General features: G+C 36.2%; 2 protein-coding genes across 3 annotated transcripts in view; one reads left to right on the top strand and one right to left on the bottom strand.

The window, feature by feature from the left end:
* LOC121375654 (protein patched homolog 1-like) overlaps positions 1–9,039 on the bottom strand; it is a 96,515-nt gene extending 87,476 nt beyond the window's left edge. For both annotated transcript variants that reach the window (XM_041503211.1, XM_041503212.1), the window contains exons 1-2: positions 8,711–9,039; positions 7,587–7,779 (exon numbers count right to left, since the gene is read on the bottom strand). In XM_041503211.1, coding sequence (XP_041359145.1) covers positions 7,587–7,779; positions 8,711–8,821 — 304 coding nt within the window. In that variant the 5' untranslated portion in view covers positions 8,822–9,039. The remainder of the gene's footprint in view (positions 1–7,586; positions 7,780–8,710) is intronic.
* The window catches only part of LOC121375655, an 18,403-nt gene continuing 137 nt past the window's right edge, over positions 5,821–24,086 (top strand). Inside the window, exons 1-2 of the mRNA XM_041503214.1 lie at positions 5,821–5,959; positions 23,806–24,086. The exon at positions 23,806–24,086 is cut by the window's right edge and continues 137 nt beyond it. Of these exons, the coding sequence (XP_041359148.1) occupies positions 5,925–5,959; positions 23,806–24,086 (316 nt within the window). The 5' untranslated portion in view covers positions 5,821–5,924. The remainder of the gene's footprint in view (positions 5,960–23,805) is intronic.

Raw genomic sequence — 24,086 nt, 5'->3', positions numbered from 1 at the left:
TACTGAATATCAGGCAAGTGTTTTACCACAGGACTACATTCTGCCCCACGTGTATGTGTATACATTATATGTATATCTGTGTATATGTATTTGAGGACCATTTGATCATGGAAAACAGTTTTCAGCACTATGTATGCTCTAACCCTTTTTCACGGCTACAAGACACTCAAATTAGTGTAACTTAAACATGAATTTATATATATCAGGGATGTGATACATCTTCTTCTTTTTTTATTTAACTAATATTTCAAAAGCTGAAACCTCAATACTATACCTAAATAAAGATTATTTTTTATCATTTTAGATCAAATCCAATCTACTTTCTGGAAATTATTTTACACAATAAAAAAAGAGAGCTGAAATCAAATAAAAAGCCAAAAATCACATCCCTGATATGTATCATAATCATATTTTGTTTTGCAAGTAATACTTAATAAGACTGAAATGAAATGTTCTTTTATCTAAACAGGACTAAATCTAAAATGAAAAACAAACACCACCATAAGAAGAATACCAACAGGTAAGTAAGTCTCTGAAACATATCATGGTAAACATCTTGCATTTATGGCAGACTAGACACATTTAAAACACTCGTCACAAATGGTTTAATGCACTGGCGTCATATGGAAAGACTTTGCTGGTTGCTCCCCTTGAAGAATCTCGCCTCTCTATGTAGATGTGCTGGTAAAGTTCTCTTTTCCACTGACATACATAGAGCACAGTAAACAAGCCCCAAGGTAAACAGAAGAAACTGTTGTAAAGCTAGTAAGTATATTTCCACTGACACGGAGGTCCATGCTTGGAAAATAACATTTGTTTGAGGAGGTACCATCAGGTATATTGTAACTATTGACACACTTTATTTTATTTTTTTACAAACTACAAAAAAAAAGAGAGTTAATATAGTAATAATGCCAGTGAAGTGTACGAAAGCAAATGAATTGGAGTTTTATAGTAGTCCATTTTCAGCCCTTAAATATATAGGGACAAATCATTAAAAGGTGGTTAATTTGAGGAATATTTTATTAGGCAAAGTCTAAATTCTGTGGCCATTTTGAATAAAAATTAGCAATTGACCAAGTTGGCAATATACAGGGTGAGCTCTGGTTATTTATCCCTTAGTCATGGTTAACTTTCCTAAACAGTTGTGTATATTTAATAATTTATAATAAATACAGGTGGTTAGCCACCTACACACATCATATGTTGTCCATTTGAAGACTTTAAAAAGTATCTAGGTGCGGGTGGTTCAAAGCCATCGCCAATTCACCCAGAAAACATGACAGATATTTCTTCTGGGTTTTTTTTAAACAAAGTATTTATGGAAAAACCCTATTTATACCTAGTGGCTGAATTTTTAAATTCTCAAATTAATCAGGCAAAGATATGTGGAATGAATTAATTTGTAGACATTTCTCACAAACTAATGTAAACATAATAAAATAAGGCCCTTGTAACAAAAATAATGAACCTTTATACTAACAAAGACTGAAGTCTAAAACGCTTAACATTTTTTAAACAAATCTTTTTTTATATACCGTATTCCAGTAGGAAAAAAAAAACCCAATGTAATACCAGGTATAATACATTAATGACAAAAACAATTTGTCTAAATCCCAACCAATAGACAGCGACCTTGTATAAAGTTCTGGCATGATGCATTATCAGGAGAACTTGTAAGCTGTGCTGTGGTTTAATGACTGGGGGTTGACATCGTACACCACCTCCACACACTGACAAAGATACCAGGCTCCATTCACAGATTGTCTCTCTGCCTGCATATTTCCTTTGAAATGAGATAGTTTCTCTTTTACAAGTCAACATAGACTGTAAGCTGGTCAGTTTATATCACTCGAAAACTTTATATTTCAACAAAAATAAATTTTAAAAACCTAAAAAGCAGGAAACGTGAGTGTTCTGTGAAAAATACATGGGATTTTAGTAATTTAGTAAGTGTTTTGATCAAAAAGGTGATATCACTAACTGGTTGTTGTTTTTTCCCCACTAGAATGGGATGAGAGGATTGTTTTCATTCAAAAAGTAGTAAAATGCAAATATCGCAAAAAATTAAATCAAGACCAAGAGGGAAAAATTAATGAATGGATGAATGAATGGATAAATGGATGGATGGATGGATGGATGGAATGAATGAATGGTTTATTGCACGTAAAACAAACCATCAGCTACTAGGTACCACACTAAGTTATATCTGAAACAATGAATGTTATTTAAAGAGCAAGCTAGTCCCTGTTATTATCTTGTCCAGTGTGCGGCACATCAGAACAGTTTGCAATAAAGTATTGTGAAATAACCCCAAGATAACACATGTTCACCATGTTTCTAACCTATATGCTGTTTATGTAGTATCACACACCACACACCTACAACAAAATCATGTTCTTTTATCATATAATAAAAATAGATGCGAATGAATGAATGAATGTTTAACAACACCGCAGAACAAAATAATAGATACATGTACATATAAATCTTTTTATTTAAAAATTATATATATATATTCTAGTTTTTAAAATGTTTTTGATAAAATAATTAAACATTAATTAGTTAGTGATCTTATGGAGATACATAGGTATAGCCTGTCAATCAATCCATGGTTTACTATAAAGGGAAACCCTTTCAAACCTGGCTCCTCTGTAAACAGGAATTCCCTCAAAACAAGATATTTTTCATATTCCATTTTAAATCAGTACAGAACAGAACCTCTCGAAATCAGATAGCCCTTAAAATAGACTTTTTACTTGGTCCCACGGGTGTCCGGTTTAGAAGGGTTTTACTGTGTATTTAACAGTAATGCATGTCAAGAAAGAAAATTAACCTCTCTCCTCTCAAGTTCATTTCATCAACCATATATGTAACATCAGAGTAAGTGACCATTAGTTAAATCTTATTAGTTTCCTAACTACATGTACTGGTAAATGTTTTATTTGCCATTACACCTTTTTGTTGAAAGGGCAGATTTACTGTATAATGTACTTTGTGTATTTAAATTTACTATTTGTTGCTTGTATATCTAGACAAAATAAAACTCCTCCAAACCTAAATTTACTCATAACTGGAAGTTTTTCAGGATCTCTTTTAAAATAGCAGTACAGAAAAGAACCTTACAACGCCTTAAAACCAGATTTGTACTCAGTCCCATGGATATCTTCTTTAGATGGCAGGGCTGTAGCTAGGATTGTTTCGAGTGGGTTGGGGGGGGGGGGGGGGGTGCGCAACTAATTAGTTAATAGTCTAAAACTCCTTAAATGGTTAAGAAGAGAATTTTCTTTAAGTTTCCATAATTGTTTTCGGATTTTTTTCTGCCCCTCCCCCACCTGCTAACTATGGCCCTGGGTGGGTTTCACTTTACAATCAATGATTTGAATTTACTATTTGTCGATGGTATAAACAGTAATTAATCTTGATACAATCAATTATTTAAATGTACTTCTTGCAAGAGTAACCTTGATCAAATCAATCGGTGGACACAAGTGTTAAACGGCCATGTTCTAGTACATTTATCTGTCAAAGAAAAAACACAAATTATGCAAGCCTCTGACTAGTTTGAAAGCCGCTTCTCGATATTTCACATGTGGAATGACACAGAACAAGAAACAAACAATAGAGCCCCATTCCTTGTTCCCCCTTCCAAATGGCTGGGCAGTCTTGAACTAACAAACCAGCCCAAACCATCCAACCCTATGGAAGTTTCCAGAACAAAGGGCCTCGGGCGATTGTTTCTTCCATGCAGTAATTCAATGCATTTCACAATGGAGTGCTTCTTTAAACTATCCTAAAAGAATGAGCAGAATGGGTGTATGTTTCGGGTGGTCAGAGCCCGAGAAGGGGAACACCACGATCTTAAACAAACAAAACCCAAGCGACCACTGCGAGCGATATAACCCGAGGGAGGCCACCGGGTGCCTTCGTCTCAAATGAAAGCCAGCTTGCACTGGACCTGGCTTTGGGTTCGGTTCATAAATCCGTGGCTGTCCCAGGTCAAACCTATTACTGGGTCTTGAGTGCAAGTTTCCAATTCACAAAACTGATAGAGATCGGAAGAATTCCTCTGCACGTTTGTACTAGGAGCTAACATGTGCACGTACAATTCTGGGGCGAACAGAGTCTATATAGTATATACAATCTAAGACAAATCTGTCTGCTGCAACCTCAGTGGAGTCTAAACAGTTATCAACAAAAATAAACTCTTATGTAATAATATACAGAAAGGAATGGAATATTTGACTAAACCTCAGCATATTTGTGTTTTTTAAACTAAATGTACAGCAATTTGGTGTTAACATGTTTATTATGACAACTGATCTAGAGAGAAGAAACCTGTTGCTCCACATAAGCTACTCTTACCAAAAAATGCAGCAAGAGTATTTCGTTTTGTAAGTGCTTTCCTAAAGACAGAACAATACACACACTGTACATTTTAAAAGTGTATCAAGTCAACTTGGGAACATAATCGTAGGATTAAGATAACCTCACCTAAAATTTTGAGAATAAAGATAGCTAATAAAATATAATGAAAACAAAGAAATACATTATAATATCTATATTCACGTGTTAAATTATGCTTTGTCAAACTGAATTTAAATAATCATTACTTTTTCCTATCAATTTCACATTATTTTGCACCAGCGTAGGAAGTGGAGGGCATGTGCCCCCTCGCAGGGATGGGGTTTTTTAAATATATTTATACATGTATGTGTGTGTGTGTCCCCTCCACCACACTTTTTGGCACCTTCCTGTGTAATTTGGCAATGTTTATTTACATTTTTTAATACCATGGATTATTAAGGTAATGTCAAGAAAGTTATGAATTAAAATAATTAAATCCATTTCATGGAATTGTATAACATACAGACTGCTTATGAGGCAACATATGCTTTTGGTACATATTATTTATTTCAAATACTAGTCTTGTGAATTTCAAAATATTACTATTAATCACTACTTTAATTTCAATACGGGGCTAGGATGTTTTACATTTTTAAAATGATATTGAATTTCAAAACTAAATGTTTCGAGACACACATTTAAATGATTGTGATCAATTCAGAATTAAAAAACTGTCTCAAACATTTAGTGTTCAAAAGACATCAGTTGTGAAGACTTATCCATGGATAGGATACTTCTCTCCCGCCACAACTACCTGGATAGACAAGTCTGACATTGCTGTTGTGTTTAAATATAATTAGCAATGGCACATCAACAAAAGCTCACAATCCAACCAGTTACAGAAGAAAATCATCAAAGCATTTTTATAACCCTTGATGATTGAAAAATAACAACTGGTGAATAATGAAATTTACTAGACAGGTGAGACCACCAACAAAGGGCATCTAAGTCATTGTCAGATTTGTGACCCTTCTTATTGGGAGTCTGACAAAGGGCTTTCTGTGTGGTCACCGTAGTGGCCCCAGGATAAAAGTCACTGGTTTTCTTCAACCCATGGTTTCTGTACTTTCAAATCTCACTGGACTGGCTTTTTAATATGTGGAAAGAAGTAAATAGTTTTTAAATGTTTTCTGCTGTAGTCAATAGTCAAAGATGACCATGATGATGATGGTAATGATTATGATAATGGTAATGACTATGATGATTATGATGACTATTAAATTATGATTATGATGGCCAAGATGAAGATGATGATTGATGATGAAGATGATTATTTACTTTTGTGCTTTTATTCTGGTTTAAGTTTGCTGTCCTGGGCACACACAGCTCATTGATTAATTAATTAACCCAGTAATGAAAAGGTATGATAACTACAAATTTCTATCATCAATGTTGATTTGTTTTTGTATTGCAGACATACATCAAGTGTAATTAACAGACTGCCCCTCTCTGAAAGCTCGATATCACATAATCTTTCTCACACCTTCAACAAAGGATAAACAAATTGGTGTTGGAAGATGCCTGCAACTGGAGTTGCCAGCAATTTATTATGGTAAGAGTACTGTAGGGGGATAGTGTCTCCCCCTCCCACCTCCGCTTCTCCTATGATTAGTTAAGTATGAAACTAATTAAGTTACCTGCTGGTACATATTTCTAATCTAAAGCTATTGTTGTCAGTGGGTTAAACAAAAATACCACCCTCGCCTACACCCCCCCCCCCCCCCAAATTATTTCAACAAAAACATCTGTTTGAACTTTCTTTGAAGTTATTAGCATCAGTGCAAATAAAACAATGCGTAACTAATCAAAATAACGCTAAAGTTTTCAAAATTCCCATCCGCAAGGTCATCTATAAAAGCAATCTCTACGTTGGCGCTTCAATAAATTCCACTGCCAAAACACTGAAAAGTACGTCTAGCAAAACACTTTTAAAATAATCACTTTATGCTTTATACGTAATAAATGTCTACACAGTTAAATCACTAGTGAAGCATGAACATCACGCGCTGAAATATGGATTCCCTATCTCGGTTTCTTTCCGTTTTGACCCGGGAGACCACACACGCACAGCGAGTTCAACGAATCGCTCAGTTCTAGGTCACATCAAAGATGGCGGCGCCCATTGCTTTCAAAATTCCACAATTTTAACTGTTAATATCGCACCGATTTTACACGACTAGCCCATACAGATATGCTTTAAAGACATTTAATGTGTATCACACACCACAATAATAACAATAATTACAATTAAGATGTTCTAGAGCAACTTTTAAAACTTTTGTTATTAGTAAGCAAAACCGCTTGCGCTTACGCCTAGCAGTACACGTGCAGAACATTCAATACGTCGTAACTATTCACCGAGTCAAAAGAGTATGTGACCTTCCGCGTGAAATTCGAGTGCAGACTTCCCTGTTAATGTTGTTAAAGTATAACTCATTTACAAGTTACGATGTACATGTGCTGCATTCTGATGTATATCACGAACCATGACGGCCTTATTCTACTCGGTATATATATATATATATATATATATATATATATATATATATATATATATATATATATATATATATATATCCACTGTAGGTCTAGTCATGATGATGATGACAAATTTTACATATTCCATTTCGTTCAAAAACAACACGCTGGCCCAGATACGTCGAGTTATACACCATTTCCAAAATCGCAGTGTTATGTTTTTGTTCAAATCGTTTAGTGAGCCGCTTCAACATTAAATGTTTATTATCTAATGATTCAAGTCCTAATATCTTATGTAATCTATTAACAGATGTCAGCATACGCAGAAAGTCCTTTATTGATTGTTTACTGGTTGCCTGCACAACATTTAAAAGGGTATCGACAATTTCGTGAGGTGATTTAGGTCTATAACGATCATGGTTAGATATAGTCTTCTTGAAATAGTTATTGGATTTACACTAGAGTCTAAAGCAACAGTTATATATTCAACCATTGCCTTGTTATATTGAACAAACTTTTTGGATTATTGCTTATGAAGTTATTAGCTATTGTTATTATTTAATTACTCTTCCATATCAGCAAATTACTTGCCTATACCTTAAGTGAAAATAAATGGTGTGTGGTTATTGCAACGTCATGACCACTTGTGGACTTCCTTTTGTGCCATACAACAATTCGATCGACATCTTTATGATACATACCTTCGACCCATAATTCTTGTACATTAGTCTCTAGGGTGGCAGTCTTTAATCCAACACAGCACAGTGATAATAAGAGTAATCCGAGGAACAACACTTTTCCACAATGTAACTGAATAAAACATCCAACACTGAACAAATACTTCTGAAGGTGCCACCTCAACCACAGGGCACACGTATTCCCATCAGCTTTACCCTGAAAAAAAGAGGACAAATAGAAATTAAGGAATTTTTAAAAATATAAATATAAGTATCAAAATAGTTATTTCTGAAACATCGTCCAAAAATGAAAGCAACTGGAGATGGTGGCAGTTATATATTCATTTGGGGTTTATAGTATTTAGAGTTGTGGCGAATACATCTCTGCCTCCACCCACCCCGCCTTCTTTTCTTTTTATTATTTTCAATTTGTTAAAGTACTTAGGAGTACAGTGTACGACACTGATGCAAAAAGAAATCTTAAAATTCGTGTAACTCTGATGCATCAATAAACTAAATGCATACGGAAACAACCTATTCATTTGTGCAAAGTTTCAATGGAATTTCCCATCGGTTACGTCGTCATTCAGTATAGCTCATTCAATAATAATTGTACACTTCGCTGGACTTCCTTAGCACATTTGTTAATACCACCGGCACGGGACTTTTATCTACTACATCATTGCCCAAGGTGTAATAGTTTAAGTGTGTTTTTATACTATACTTGAGATGTGAGATAACCTGTGTTGTTTTTCATATAAAACTCAACAAGAAAAACTTGAATGGATATTCAAAATATGGATCATTATTAAATCCGGTAGATTAACTCCACGTGCTGAAGGAGGGGCTATGACGATAATACTGTTTCCGGTCACAGGTTAAAAAGCATGTCAAATGACTTCTAAATATAACAGAATAAAAAAGCTGGGACACCCCTTTCAAACTTTGTAACTTGGGTTTCCATAAATACTTCTCACCTTTATTATTTACTAGGAATGAGTAATGCTTTCCTCCAGAAGAAACCCATGCCACCAGGATGAGCTAATGTAAACAATCCCCATCTCCTGTAAGATGGGAAATGTTGCATAGTCCACATGTTAATATAAGAGGTATCTAGGCTATGTTTAATGGTGTATGCCTGGACTTACCTTCTTGATTTGCCTGTACGCGAGTTCAGCGTTCACCCAACTCGTCCTGGTAAGTAAATCGGGGTCCACCGTGTTTCCAATGTTACGTCTTGAAACAGTGGACATTGTCATCGCCTACAAAAATACAGATACAGTCGCAATGCTAACACACGGGGCATTTTGGGGATGCCCCACATTCGATCCAATTCACCGCTTCGCTGTAGCTAAACTTCACTTGTTCACATCTCTGACTAACTCTTGAAGATCTAGGAGCTGGACGAGACCAGCTTTCCATCGTTTGGTCGTCATAAAGCTAGTATATTCCGAGTAGAATGCACAACAAACCGGAATCCCTGAACTTCTCGGTTCGACTGAAGCTGTAACTGCCATCAATTTGCATACAGTCCCTTCCCACTTTCGTGCCATAACCTGATTGACATAAAACAGATCTCCGCGCCGATTGGTCTACTGCCAGTAGGATACGCACCGTAACGCCAGCCTCATATTAGTTGCCTAGCAACAGCTCACCCAGGTTGTAGACCACCCAAGTTGATATGGAGCCCACGTTCGAACAAACAATAATCTTCTAAAAGCCTACTGCCAAAAGCGCGGTTGAGGTCCGATGTATATCAAAGCAAGTGAAACTTTATCCGCCATCAGTCATAACCGTATTTTCTCAATATCACAGTCCCACTTATGTGAGAATTTACTTTTATTCAGAATGCATAAACAGTCGAATCGTGTGTAGGATTGCCGAATTTTAGACCGACAGCGCAGTGTACCAAATCAATTGAAAAAGTGCCATTGTCCTGGCACAAAGGGACGTGAAAATGGACGCAGGGCGATGAAAGAGAATTTATGGTGTTCAAAATCTCGATCCGTGTCATAGTGTGTAAGATATCTTTTTTTAGCAGGTAGTTACAACATTGACTGATTGGAGACTGAGCGCACATCCAAAGATCTGATCAGATACTCTCTCTCTCTCACACACACACATACACACATATAGCTCGAAGAGGAAAACAGTAAAAGCCTTCGAGAGAACATAGTCTGTTGCCAGCATTGGAGTTATGTCCATAATTTTTTCGCGGGCGTGATGGCATCTCGGTAAACATCAATAGGGTTTTCGAGATGTCAGCTGGGCACCTGATTTTTCTCACGGGTGGGCACAGGGCTGTTCGCGCGCAGACGGGACTCGGGCCGCGGTGTGCGATTTCATCATAATCGACAGAAAAACGTAGACTGGCAGCCGGCTATTGCCTACGTTGGGGAAATTAAGCATGCAGGTGGGAGATAGAGACAGGTCATCGTTACTACTAGGCGGTCTTTTACACTACGCTCTGACAGTCCCGATTTGTATCACGCGCATTCTTCGAGATCAGGGGCGGGCAAGAGGGGTCTCTTCAGTGACACGTGTATATTAATTGCCCTTATATTAGTAAATTACGTTCGGGCTTATTCTACCTCTTGTATTATTTCTGCGAGATGTCGTTAAAGATCCATCCATCCATCCATCCATTCATTCATTCATTCATTCATTCATCCTCCCATCCATCTTATCATTCATTCATCCATCCATCCATCCATCTTTTTATTCTTTTATCATTCTGTTCTCATTGGCACAGCCAGGCTTTTATATTGGGGAAGAGGAAGGGGAAGGGGAGTATCCACATTAAAGGGGAAGGGGGACATCCACATTGAAGGGGAAGGGGGCATCCACATTGATGGGAGTCAACCAGGCATATTTCCAGGCATATTATAAAAGTTAAAGTTTGTTTTGTTTAATCATGGGCCATTGGATGTAAAACATTTGATAATCTTGACGTCTAGTCTTAAAAAGGAAACCCGCTAAATGTTTCCATTAGTAGCAACGGATTTTTGATATACCAGTCGTGGAAGGAGAAATATCCCAATGGGCCCACCGACGGGGATCAATCCTAGACCGACCGCACATGAAGCGAGCGCTCTACCACTGGGTTACGTTCCGCCCCCGAAAATATAAAAGTTGGGAGGTGAGACATGACCCTTTGGCTGGCTACGTCAGTATCTGTTCAACGGTCCGGTCCGTCCATCCATCCATCCATCCCTACATATACACGCATCTACCCAGCGGACATAACATTATTTCACTGGCATCCTCAAAATTCGGTTCTGTATGGAAGTAATTTGTTAACCAAATAATTTGTGTATATAATGGCATCAATTTGCCCAAGAAATAAAAATAACAACAACAAAACGACAAAGACAGACAGAAGAGAGTGGGATTAGAGCATAAATGGTGCATGTGTATTTGGCATATATATATATATATATATATATATATATATATATATATATATTTGTAACATATTTCATTTATATATTTTTAACACTACTGTTTCAGCTAGTGACTGATTACAGCTTCGGCAAAATAAAAAGTGACTGATATTGATATATATATATATATATATATATATATATATATATATATATATATATATATACTAAACAAAAAAAGAAACTTCCGATTTGTACATATGGTATTTGTTGTGTTAAAGAATTCATTGTGTAATGAAATTATATAGGTAGTATTAGCCTTGAGCTGTATTATCAGGATTCATGAATTTTATCGATTATTTTTGTACTGTTAATCGTGGACAACGTGAAATTCAATTTGCACATGCATGCATGGTTCGACATGTCCCGTGTAGTATTCGGTCAATTTGTTTTACTTGTCTTACTGACATTGTTGTCAAGTGAACGAAAACGCTTCAAAATTTGTAAAACAATTAACGTTTTTAACATTGTAGCATTTTTAGTATGCCAAGAATACCCAATAATTTACTCGAACGGGCGATTGGCATGCTTGATGCTGGCATGTCGACAGAAGACGTTGCAAGGCATGTTGGGAGTTCTAGTCGAGCAATACGAAATCTTTGCGTAAGATTTCGAACGACAGTAAGCACCAACGACTTGCCACCTCGTGGACGTCCGCGTGTTACAACACGTGGTCAAGACCACTATATCATGAACACGCATTTGCGCAATCGATTCCAAACTGCCACTGCTACTGCTGCTAACACACCTGGGCTTCACAATAACCGAATCAGTGGGCAAACTGTTCGTAATCGTCTGCGGGAGAACGGTTTACATGTACGACGTCCTTACGTCGGATGCGTTTTAACGCAACGTCATCGTCCAAATCGTCTTAATTGGGCACGTGTACACACTTGTTGGATACGGCGACGCTAGAATACCGTTCTTTTTTCGGATGAATCCCGATTTTCTTTACAACGTGGTGATGGCAGGGTGCGCGTCTACCGTTGGCAAAATTAGCGTTATGCTGACTGTTGTGTTCTTGAACGAGATCGTTTCGGGGGTGGGGGTTCTGTCATTGCCCATGGTTATTGTTCACCACTAGTCGTCATTGATGGCAATTTAAATGCTCAACGTTACCGCGATGACATTCTCGCTCATCACGTCATTCCTGTTCCATAACAACGCCAACATCTCGATTTTTCAGCATGATAATGCCACCTCTCATACAGCTAGAGATACTGTAAATTTTCTTAGGACAAATAACATTGATTTCATTGATGACTGGCCCACTATTAAAAGTCCTGATCTCAACCCCATCGAGCATGTCTGGGATAGTCTGGACAGACGATTGAGTCGTCGTCCCAACCCACCCGCTAACGTCAACGAACTTCGTCAAGCGCTCATTCAGGAATGGAACAATATTCCACAGGCAGAAATCAACACTTTAGTCAATTCTATGCGCCTGCGATGCACTGCAGTGGTCAATTCAAGAGATGGTCATACCAGTTATTAAGTGGGTGTTTTTATTTTTAACCCCTACCACACTTGGTCAAACTTTCTCCCAGTTTCTGTTAACCTATGGCCATGATTTTTGCACCAAACGATGCATCATGGAACACTCTTTAAACGCATATATAACAACTATTCCCCCGGTTTGTTTTCATCAAGTTTATATGTTCAAGCAAAATTAGCGGAAGTTTCTTATTTTGTTCAGTATATATATAGGCCTGTACATACATGCGCGCGCGTATGTGTGTGGACTACATATGCATGTATGCATGTGTGTGTGTGTGTGTGTGTGTGTTTGTGTGTGTATGTTTGTGTGTGTGTGTATGTATGTGTGTACGTGCGAATGTCTAACTTGTGTTTTGAATTGTTAAATAATAAATCTATAAAATTAAATGAAAAAATAGGTCAGCTTTAGTTACGTACGTCAACATTTACCCACACTCAGGTCACCTACTAAGGTTGGTGTAAGCAGGGTTTGTAGAATTGTTTTTAAATCTACTATCCATGGGATCAGTGATTTAAAACATTTACTAGCCACATTTAAAAATTCACTAGCCTTACTTTACTTTTAAGTTAAAACAATTTTACTAAATAATATTAATAATCAGATATGTCACCTAAAGAGGGAGATAGAGCTTATAAACACTAACATTGGGGGTTGGGGTGGGGTCAGGATATTTATATTAACAAAATAGACTTAACTGCAACATTTGAGACACACAAATTCACTAGCCGTCGGCCATGGCAATAGTAGTTATTTACTAGCCCAACACTGAATATCACTAGCCATGGGAGTGGGGCTACCATAATCTAGAAGCCCTGTTTAACCACACCCCGTCATATTTAAACTGCGGTTAGTAGGTGGGTACTTTACCATTTTGCTATACTTGATCTAAAGTTTGAAAGGAAAAACACGCGGCCACACAGGCTACTATTACCGATTATATTAGCAACAAAGGATATTTTATATTTCCCACTAATAAGACAGTACATATAATAATGGCAACCAGACATGTCAGAATGTCAATGATTCATAACTAACATTTATATGGGGATCCAGATTGGGGGTCACAGGGGTCCCGTGACCCCACCCGCCTGTTTGAAAAAAAAGTTTGTTTTGTACACCACTTGAGCACATTGATTAATTAATCATCGGCTATTGGATGTCAAACATGGTAATTCTGAAACGTAGTCATTAGAGGAAACCCGCTACCTTTTTCCTAATGCAGGAAAGGGATCTTTTATGTGCACTTTTCCACAGACAGGAAAGCACATACCATGGGCTTTCACTAGTTATAGTGCACTGGTTGGAACGAGAAAAAACCCATCAGCTGAATGGAACCACCAAGGTGGTTCGATCCTGCGACGCAAGTACATCAAGCGACTGAGCTAAATTCCGCCCTCGCCCGTTTGAAGCGTCCTTTTATATAATGTTTCTGGGACAGCATGCCCCCACCCCGGCACCGATCTCACTCCCTTCAATAGGTTGACTCATTTACTTCGGCACGGTCAAATATGCTATTTTAAAAAGGAATTTTGGGACCCGCTTTACAACATCCTGAATCCCCCCAGACATATAGTATCAAAGGCTCATATATATTGTCATATTAAAGAGAGACATACTTAAATTACAATAAGGAAAAGTCTCCTATACTTAAATTATAATGTTTGTTTATTAATGAGGGGAGAGGCAGAATCCAGCTTGTCTTAGGTGTTTTGGTCAAATGACTGGATGCCCTCGATGAACCCATTCTCTGATTGGTTTTTCCAGTTTCAGCCAATGTCCCACGACTGGTATATCAAAGACCATGTGATGTCCTGTCTTTTTGAATGAAAATGCAGATAAAAAATCCTTTGTTGCTACTGGAGAAATGTAGCGGGTTTCCTCCGAAGACTGTTTCACAATTACTGAATGTTTGTCATCCAATAACCGATGATTAATTAATCAATGTGCTCTAGTGGTGTTGTTAAATAAAACAATATTTAACGTTATTAATGAGTGTCTGTCTTGATTTCAGTTTGTTTGTTTGGTTAACGAGACTGATGAAGTAAATTGATTTAATGGCTATTCGATGTCAAACATTTGGCAATTTTGACATTTAGTCTTAGAGAGGAAACCCACTACATTTTCTAATTAGTAGCAAGGGATCTTTTATATGCACCATACCACATACAGGATAGCGGTATTTGATACACCAGTTGTGGTGCACTGGCTGGAATAGCCCAATGGGATCGATCTCAGACCGATCGCACATCAAGCGAGCGTTTTACCACTGGGCTACGTCCAAATGGCTGAGAAAAAACAGAGAGAGAGAGAGAGAGAGAGAGAGAGAGAGAGAGAGAGAGAGAGAGAGAGAGAGAGAGAGAGAGAGACCAACCCTAACCTCCCCCACCGCAAAAAAACACAAAATAAAATAAAAAAACAACAAAAAGCAAGAACACGAAACAAAACAAAAGCAACAAAACAAAACAAAACAAAACAAAAACAAAAACAAAAATAGAAACAAAAACATGATGATATTAACAATGACGTATTACCTGGATTCGGGGATTCGTTGAACGTGGTTATATCGGATGATTAAAAAAGAACGTCCCATTTTCTGAAGTTGAAAAGCGGTAAAAGTATGCAACATAGAACATTGGAAATGTGCACAAAGTCAGTCTGTTATGCTTATTATTGATGATGGACAAATTTTAATTTTAAAATAGTGCACGATACAGACTTTAATGTATAAAACAACAACAAACAAGTCTACTTACCATTGAGAAAGTACTCGGCATCTACTATACCATACAATGGCCGATTGGCCTTCTATCTTCTTTTATTACAACCCGTACTCTTTTTTCTAGGATGAAATGTAACTCCTTTCTTCCTTAGAAGTTTGTTTTCAATATTTTGAGATTTTATTTTCATGTCGACCAAATACAATACACCATACCAATGTATACAGTATGCGACTCATTCTCCAGGAAAGTGAATAGGTGGTCGTACAGATAGGTTCACGGTAGAAAAACTTGAAGCGTTGGGAAAAGAAAACTTTCGAAATGTTGGAACAAGAAATTTCGATTTAATGAAGCGCATACCATCCTAGTAGCAAAGCATCCATTGCACCCATTGTAATGTTTCCGATTAATGGAGTCTTTTTAGTGACTAAAATTACATATTAAATACTTTTTCTTGTTTAGAATACCAGTGTATTTATATCCACTATTTCGCGGTCCTGTGCTAATTTTTGTAAAAGTCAGTTTTCATTTCACTTCGTAATATAATATATTATATTATGGTATAACACATTTTGACATTAATTTGTGAAGCATGTACCATTTTAAAAGTAAACTATATATCAATGTGGAAATTGCACGATTAAACGACATCATAATAAACGGGTATCTATGTGCATACGTTTTCCGTTGTACAACTTTAATTTTTTTTTTAAATGAATCATCTGATATTTGATATAAACATTTTTGAAAGACCACCATCACTGACTAGAAAGAAGGACTTTAATTTTGTTTTTTTAATGAATCATCTGATATTTGATATAAAATTCTTTGAAAGACCACCATCATTGACCAGAAACAAGGACACTCTTAACAATTACAAACTATTTTATTGTCGGGTGGAGCAGGACGTGTCTTCATTCTTGTGCACACATTCAGTATCGTCTTTTGATTTGTTGATACAGATACGATAATTTTGAAACAAAATAAGATGGATTTAGTGTCAAGAGAATTTACCCTAGGGTGTTATATTTAAGGCGGGTACAGATGATGTTTAGTAATGAACTATAGGCCTTCATTTGAAGAGGAAATCCATTAAACACTAAACAAGACAAGTAAAATTTTATTTCTGGTGGAAACTTCCGTACAACTCTGAGATTTCGTTTAGTCTGATGGACTTGGAATCCAAATTTCATTAACCCAACGAGTTTCCAATTATATTAACTTGTTTATTTGCCTAGATTCAGCGTGTGCCAATATCTTAAAGGACTAACTCATTCATGTTAAATATCTGCTTACAAAACCACATACAAATGTATATGAATGAGACACACTTTTAGTGAGGTGCTTCAATGTATATATTACACGTTTATAGCTGGTGACATTCTTAGGCTTATCTACGTGGTATATGTTTCACGATCGAAACATTGGGTACGCGACCATTTTTTTTTGGCCTTGTCTGGCTTATTTTAATGTAAATTGCCATTGTCAGGGGATCGTATGCGATCTTGCTACTACGCCAGTAAGAGTCACTTACGATTGAAACACGTGAAATAAGTGGATATACAAAACATGTAAATAATACAGAAGTTTTCACGCAAGCACGTCACCTTCTCATAATTATCCACAGCTGAGTGAGTCCAATATGACCCGGGTCCTCTCCCACCACGCTACTCTAGAAAGCCGGCAAGAGTTAGCTTTACAAAGCCTTTCAAAAAAAATTTACGACATAATAGTCGACAATTTTCGTCAAGCTGCGGGTTTCTTCGTGCCGGGAATATTAAAGATGATATGAATCGGCTTTCTGGTTATCACTATTTAATTATCGTGACACACGCAAATATGACGATGGATATATTTTGCACCCAGTACTTCAATAACATCCTCGTGCAAGTGAAACCTGACGTAACGCACAGGCCTAGGTATTAGATGCAAGGGCTGTACTTGAAGGGGAGAAGCAATGCGACTCCCCATGACAAATAACAAAATAGGGGGTGGAATGTAGTCCAGTGGTAGAGCGCTCGCCTGAGGTGTTATAGATCGCAGGGTCGATCGCTCTCTATGGACTTGGTACCCCCCCCCCCCCCCGTCCCAACCAGTGCCCAACGACTGTTTTATCAAAGGCCATGATGTGTACTGTCATGTCTATGGGAAATTGCATGTAAAATATCTTTTGCTCCTTTATCGTTATGTGACGATAACGGGTTTCCTCTTTTTCCTCCCTTCGATTATGTGTCAAGATAACCATGCAAGAGTCAACGAAAATGAATCATTGGGTAACGTATTTTATTTGTATGTTGGGTTATTTGGGTTTTATAATACACAATTGTTAAAAATATTTTGCCTACACATTGCGTTGTGTTGTCTTGGTGTTTTCAGTATCTTCAAGGGTATTTTATGTAAAATAAAAATATACGAATATCAGCAATTAGAATCAATGACTTTAAGTCTAGAAAGGAAAAGTTTAATAATATACTAGTTTTAACCAGTGACTCTTAGATGCTTAATATATACTTGGCATAGAGAATGAAAGAAAATGCCTGCTGATGCCAGATTAGCAGCAATGTGTTATTATTATTTTTCACCGACAAGATAACATATCTTGGCAGTTGATACACTATTTGTGGAGTATTGATTGAAAGAGACATAATTTCTTACGGCAGTTTTCCGTTTTAAGAGACGTGAGCGCGCCTCTGTGTACCTCTAAGTTCAATCCGAAGGATATGGAACATCCTGTCCATATTTCTAATTTTGTAACATATTAGTTGATTAAGATTCATAAGCGTGATACGCCTGCGCTAAGTAGTTTGGTTGTTACACTTGATTTCGATATAGAACGTGTTTATCATTATGAAAATTTCAGCACTGTGATTATCGTCTCTTGACATTCTCAGGAGTGCGATTCTCCATCCGAATCCCCCCTAATAAGAATTATGAGGATGTGATTTTTCACACTCTTGAGTTTTTAAAAAGGAAAGTCTACAATGGGTTCACTAAGAGGGATGAAAAGGATTGGGCACAAAGTTATTCAACTTACGAGGCCCTCTCCTAATTACAAATATTAAATTGTAAAATAATGGCGACTGCAATTTTTAATTAATAAATCAGTCAATCAATTAAAGTAAACGTTTGTGAAAAACGAATGAATAAACTGAAGGGACAGAAAAGCAAAAGGAAAAGAACATACATTTACAATGCTTAAACACACGCGTTTATGAAACAGGCTTCGTAAATTCGCCCATTAGGTTTTAAACTTATACCAACTCACATATGACATTTTAAAACAAACCCAGTACCTACCAGCCTGTAGACCGATGGCCTAACCACGACGCCACCGAGGCCGGTATATAAATTATAAATCTCAACAAATTACCATCAAATTACATAGATTAAATCTAATTTTTAATACAGGGGTGAAGACAAAATGTTAGAACAGCCAAGGTATGCAACCTCACTTGGATTGCTACTGATTTAATCGATGATGTAGTCGATAATGCAATACATAGAAACGAAAGGTGCAACGGAGTGTGCTGTACCTTAGATGTTCCATCAGTTGCCTTCATAAACATTTGATGGTAATTTTGTAAAGAAAAGTTTTTTATTTACACTGAACAAAATTTCAAAAAGGTTATTTGAGTTGGTATGGGTTTAAAACCTAATAATTAAAAAAACCCCACGAGTTTTAACTTTGTTCATTTTAGAGTTAGGCCTACATGCCAATTCATCGGTTCCCTTTTAAAGAAAATAGATTATAATTGGGTATAAATGCAATGTATTAAGGTGATTTAAAAGGAAATGTACACTTTGTTTAACAAAAACAAAACAAAAACAAAAACAAAACAAACAAACAAACAAACACACACACACACACACACACACACACACACAAAACAAAATCCCCCCTAAAAAAAAAAAAAAAAAAATCCACCAAACACACACACACACACACACACACACACAAATAAAGTAAATTAAATTAAGAAGTAAATATTACCCTCACATCTTAATTGTGTATTTATTTTTCAAAAACCTTTTGATATTTGATTGACACTTATCTTATTATGGGGCGGGACGTAGCTCAGTGCTACAGCGCTCGCCTGATGCGCAATCGATCTAGGATCGATTCCCGTCAATGGGCTCATTGGGCTATTTCTCGTTCCAGCCAGTGCTCCACAACTGGTGTAACAAAGGCTGTGGTATGTACTATCCTGTCTGTGGGATGGTGTATATAAAAGATCCATTGCTGCTAAAACATTTCCTTCTTCTCTTATTAGAAATTATTTGGTTCGCAATTAACGTTAATCTTTACCGGCCTTGGTGGCGTTGTGGCAGGCCATCGGTCTACAGGCTGGTAGGTACTGGGTTCGGATCCCAGTCGAGGCATGGGATTTTTAATCCAGATACCGACTCCAAACCCTGAGTGAGTGCTCCGCAAGGCTCAATGGGTAGGTGTAAACCACTTGCACCGACCAGTGATCCATAATTGGTTCAACAAAGGCCATGGTTTGTGCTATCCTGCCTGTGGGAAGCGCAAATAAAAGATCCCTTGCTGCCAATCGGAAGAGTAGCCCATGTAGTGGCGACAGCGGGTTTCCTCTCAAAATCTGTGTGGTCCTTAACCATATGTCTGACGCCATATAACCGTAAATAAAATGTGTTGAGTGCGTCGTTATATAAAACACTTCTTTCTTTCTTTCTTTTAATCTTTACTTAAAGTATTCAGTTAAAACTTCACATCATGCACATGTTTTTCATCTCAAATATTTGTAAATCTGATATATTTAAAATGTAGTTTTTAAAAATTCTTTAATACTTATATATGTGACTGTCTTTTTTAGTTTTTGTATATTGCCATTTTTAACATATTAATTAATCTCACCTGGGCTCTAAAACGTATATTGTGATATCAAGTGTATTTAATACAAAATATTAACTGTTCTTGGCGTTAACAGCAAATTACCGCCAAAGGTCTTGAGAAATGAATAACGGCACAGAGAAACCATGGTAGGTAAAATGACTTCCGTTTTAATCATATCGGAATAGAGATAAAACTGCGAGATTGCATTTTCTTCAGAGGAAAGGTGCGTTAAAAGCCGTGTATCTAATTATGTTTTTATCACAGAGAAGAGCATCGAACAGGGAGTGGAGTGGATTTGCTTCGTATTTAATTCACTACCACGAAACACTAGTTGCGGGAGACCACACACGAGCTTTCCTAGAAAGCTATTATAAGCGGTATTATAAACAATTTATCGTACATATAGTGTACATATAGTTTGTCTTAAAGTTACAATATTGATATTTATGCAACACACTCAAATATTAGTGTAAATATTATTGATAAACATGTCACACCCATTATTAAATTAGATATCAATTATCTCATGATCATGCAAAGCATTTTTAGCAAAGATTTATTACACAATACATAAACACACACTAATACACACACATTCTCTCTCTCTCTCTCTCTCTCTCTCTCTCTCTCTCTCTCTCTCTCTCTCTCTCTCTCTCTCTCTCTCTCTCTCTCTCTCCTAATAGAAACATGTAGCTGGTTTCCTCTCTAAGACAATATGTAAAAATTACCAAATGCTTGGCATCCAATAGTCGATTATTAAAAAATCAATATGCTCTAGTGGTGTCGTCAATTATAAAAAAAAAATGTTTAACTTTATAATGAAAGAGTATTTATAAGCTGGAATTATTTAGGAACTGAAAGTGAACATTTCAACACGAACGTTATGTACTGAAATCAGGGGTGGGATTTAGCTCAGTCGGTTGAGTACTCGCTTGAGGTGCTTGCATCGCAGGATCGAACCACCTCGGTGGATCCATTCAGTTGATTGGGTTTTTTCTCGAACCAACCAGTGCACCACAACTGGACAAAGGCCGTGGTATGTGCTTTCCTGTCTGTGGGAAAGTGCATATAAAAGATCCCTTGCTGTATTAGAAACAAACGTAGCGGGTAATCTCTAATGACTACGAGTCAGAATTACCAAATGTTTGACATCCAATAGCCGATGATTAATTAATCAATGTGCTCTAGTGGTGTCGTTAAACAAAACAAACTTTGTACTGAAATCACACCAATAAAGGAAGCAACGGCACTGAAAACAAACTATGATTATACAAAGACACACTCCAAAACCCACAGTACAGAATCACTAAAACATTTCACAGATCAAACATTTTAGAGACTAACAATTTAAAAAATCTGGTTATACCGAAAATAAGCCATGAAATGTACCATTTTCTGCAGTTAATACTTTGAGGTAGGGGTTGTAGTACTGATATTTATAGGTCATAATTTGGTTGATATATTGCAAATAGTGTTTTTAAGCACAAACGTTAACATGGTCGCCTATGGGATTTTATTAGGTATAGTCCAACCTATAGATCAATACTTTCAAAATCAACATATGCAAATGATGGTACTTGTAAAAAAATAACAATTCATTCACACTGAATTTTTGTCTCCAAAAAATATTATTTGAGTTGGTATGGGTTTAAAACTTAATAAAACGTTATTATATGAATGTTAACTTCATTAATTAAATAGTTATATGACAATTCATCGGTTCCCGTTTGACGCAAACGAACTACAATACGATTATCACCATCTGCACCACGATGAAGAACAGCACATGTAATGATGAATCACTTTCGTTAAATATTTCAACATTCTTAATTTTGAAATAATAACAATGATGATGATGACGACAACTAAACAAATCTTCAGATATTATGTTATAAAGAGCAGGGTCAATACTTATAAAACTTTTAGAGTATAAACTCAATCTCTAATGACGTCACGCGCATACAATTTGTATGGCGTTGTCATGGCATTAAAGTCTCAGACTCTGTTTGAGTCTTGAGTATTGAGTGTAGACTCCAAATGCTTTATAAGCACCAGGCCAGGATTGCATTTTTGTACAAAAGAAGGTACAGTTCGACCAAGCTGTGATAGAAAATGTCACTTTTCATAATATATAATCCTAAAAAAAGTCCAAACATTAACTCAACTATAAAATGGAAAGAAATATATTTATCTCAAAATGGCATGTCAGGCATATACATCAAAATAATAGCTAAGCGTTTGGTGCAGAATGCCGATCTTATTTTAGATACAAGTATGTACACAAATAAAATAACACAAGTTCACTTGTTAAACATTCCGACAATAACAGTCTATTTTTTTAAATTTAAAACATTTATATTACAAAAACAAGAAAACTAAACTCCAGCCAAAAAACGGACTAAATTGCAAAGCAAAAATTAACGTATAACTCTAATCAATATTGTTTTAAGAAATGTTGTTTTTTTAAATTTAATTTGACATATTTTTAGTTGGTCCTACGTTTTCAGGGTGTTCATGTAGTGTAGTAATTTGATAAACTGAAAATATGTTTCAGAAATTTTAAATAAAAGTATTTGTCCAAAGCGTGTATTGATTAGGTACACCTGCGCGTGCTGTAACCTCACCGTGGTGCAGGGGTGTAACATTCTCTTTATATATACTGTTGCAACCATAGTAATTAAATGTACACAAAATGGAAATTAAAATGATTTATAGATATGTACTACTCAGTGTTTACCAAGGACCAAATAAAGAAGCTGAAATATATTACAAACCTAAGTTGCATCATGGCATCATAGACCAAGGCTGTTTTTATGTGTGATGGTTTCAAAGTTTGATTGAAAACATATTTTATAGCATATACTATATAATACAAAAATGATTGGGCACACGCTATCCAGCTTACATGACCCTCTCCTAATTACAAACATTAAATTGTACAATGGCGACTGCAATTTTCAATAAATCAATCAATAAAAGTAAACGTTTGTGAAAAACGATTGAATAAACTGAAAGAACAATAACGAAAACGAATTCGATGGATTGACAGTATTCATTATTAACATTTTATCTTCTCAGATAGCCTAACTAGTAAGTAATAACAATAGTAATGGTAACAACAAATAAATGATTGCACACCACCAATAAAATGTATTGAGTGGAATCGTTGTGTCTGTTTAATGTATTTGTGAACAAGTAATACCCAGTTGTCATGAACGTGTTCTTCTCTTATGGTGATCTTAAGACCAAACTGGTCAAATTGTATACTCAACATGCGGCCTCTCAAACCATCTTTCTTTTTAAAATTAAATTTTGTTGTGACACCTATTATTTGTATGTTTTCATGTTTCTTAACCATGTTTTGTTGTACCATATTTTTACATTTCATATTGAACTTGTACGTGGTCATTAGCAAAACAAAATAACGTTTTCACAATTTATTTTAGTTTTTATACCTATTGTTTGCAAGTTTTAATATGCCATAACCATATGTTGGTGTATAACATTTTTATATTGCATATAGATCATTAGTAAAAAACAAAAAAAAGAATACTTTAAAACGTTTTCACAATTTACTTTAGTTTTGACTTCTATTATTTTCATTGCCTGAGATGCCATAACCATCTTTTGGTGTCTTATATTAAATATTTGTTACATTCCATACATGTGGTTATTAACAAAAATAATGTTTTCCAAGGGTTTCACTTAATTTTTACTTTTGTTTTCACAGCCATTATTTGCCAGTTTTGATACGCAATAACCATGATGTTTTGTTGGACCATGCCTGGTGCACTGCAGTGTTTTTAGAACTGTGTGTCGATCTTCTCATGACATCTGCATCACAGATAAGACAATGTTTGGGCCGACTGCGTGATATAAAGGCAGGAAATCGGAAGCAGAGGAAAGAAGAGGGCAATGAAAAAAAAGAACATACACTTTATGAACGAGTTTGGGGAATGTTTTTGAAGTCTCATACCTCCGATCGTGAATGCACATGGCACTGTAAAAACG

This window comes from Gigantopelta aegis, chromosome 6, assembly GCF_016097555.1.
Source record: "Gigantopelta aegis isolate Gae_Host chromosome 6, Gae_host_genome, whole genome shotgun sequence".
In the NCBI taxonomy this organism is placed as follows: Eukaryota; Metazoa; Mollusca; class Gastropoda; order Neomphalida; family Peltospiridae; genus Gigantopelta; species Gigantopelta aegis.
Note: the sequence above shows the minus strand (reverse complement) of the source record. Positions and strands in the feature narration are given on the sequence as shown.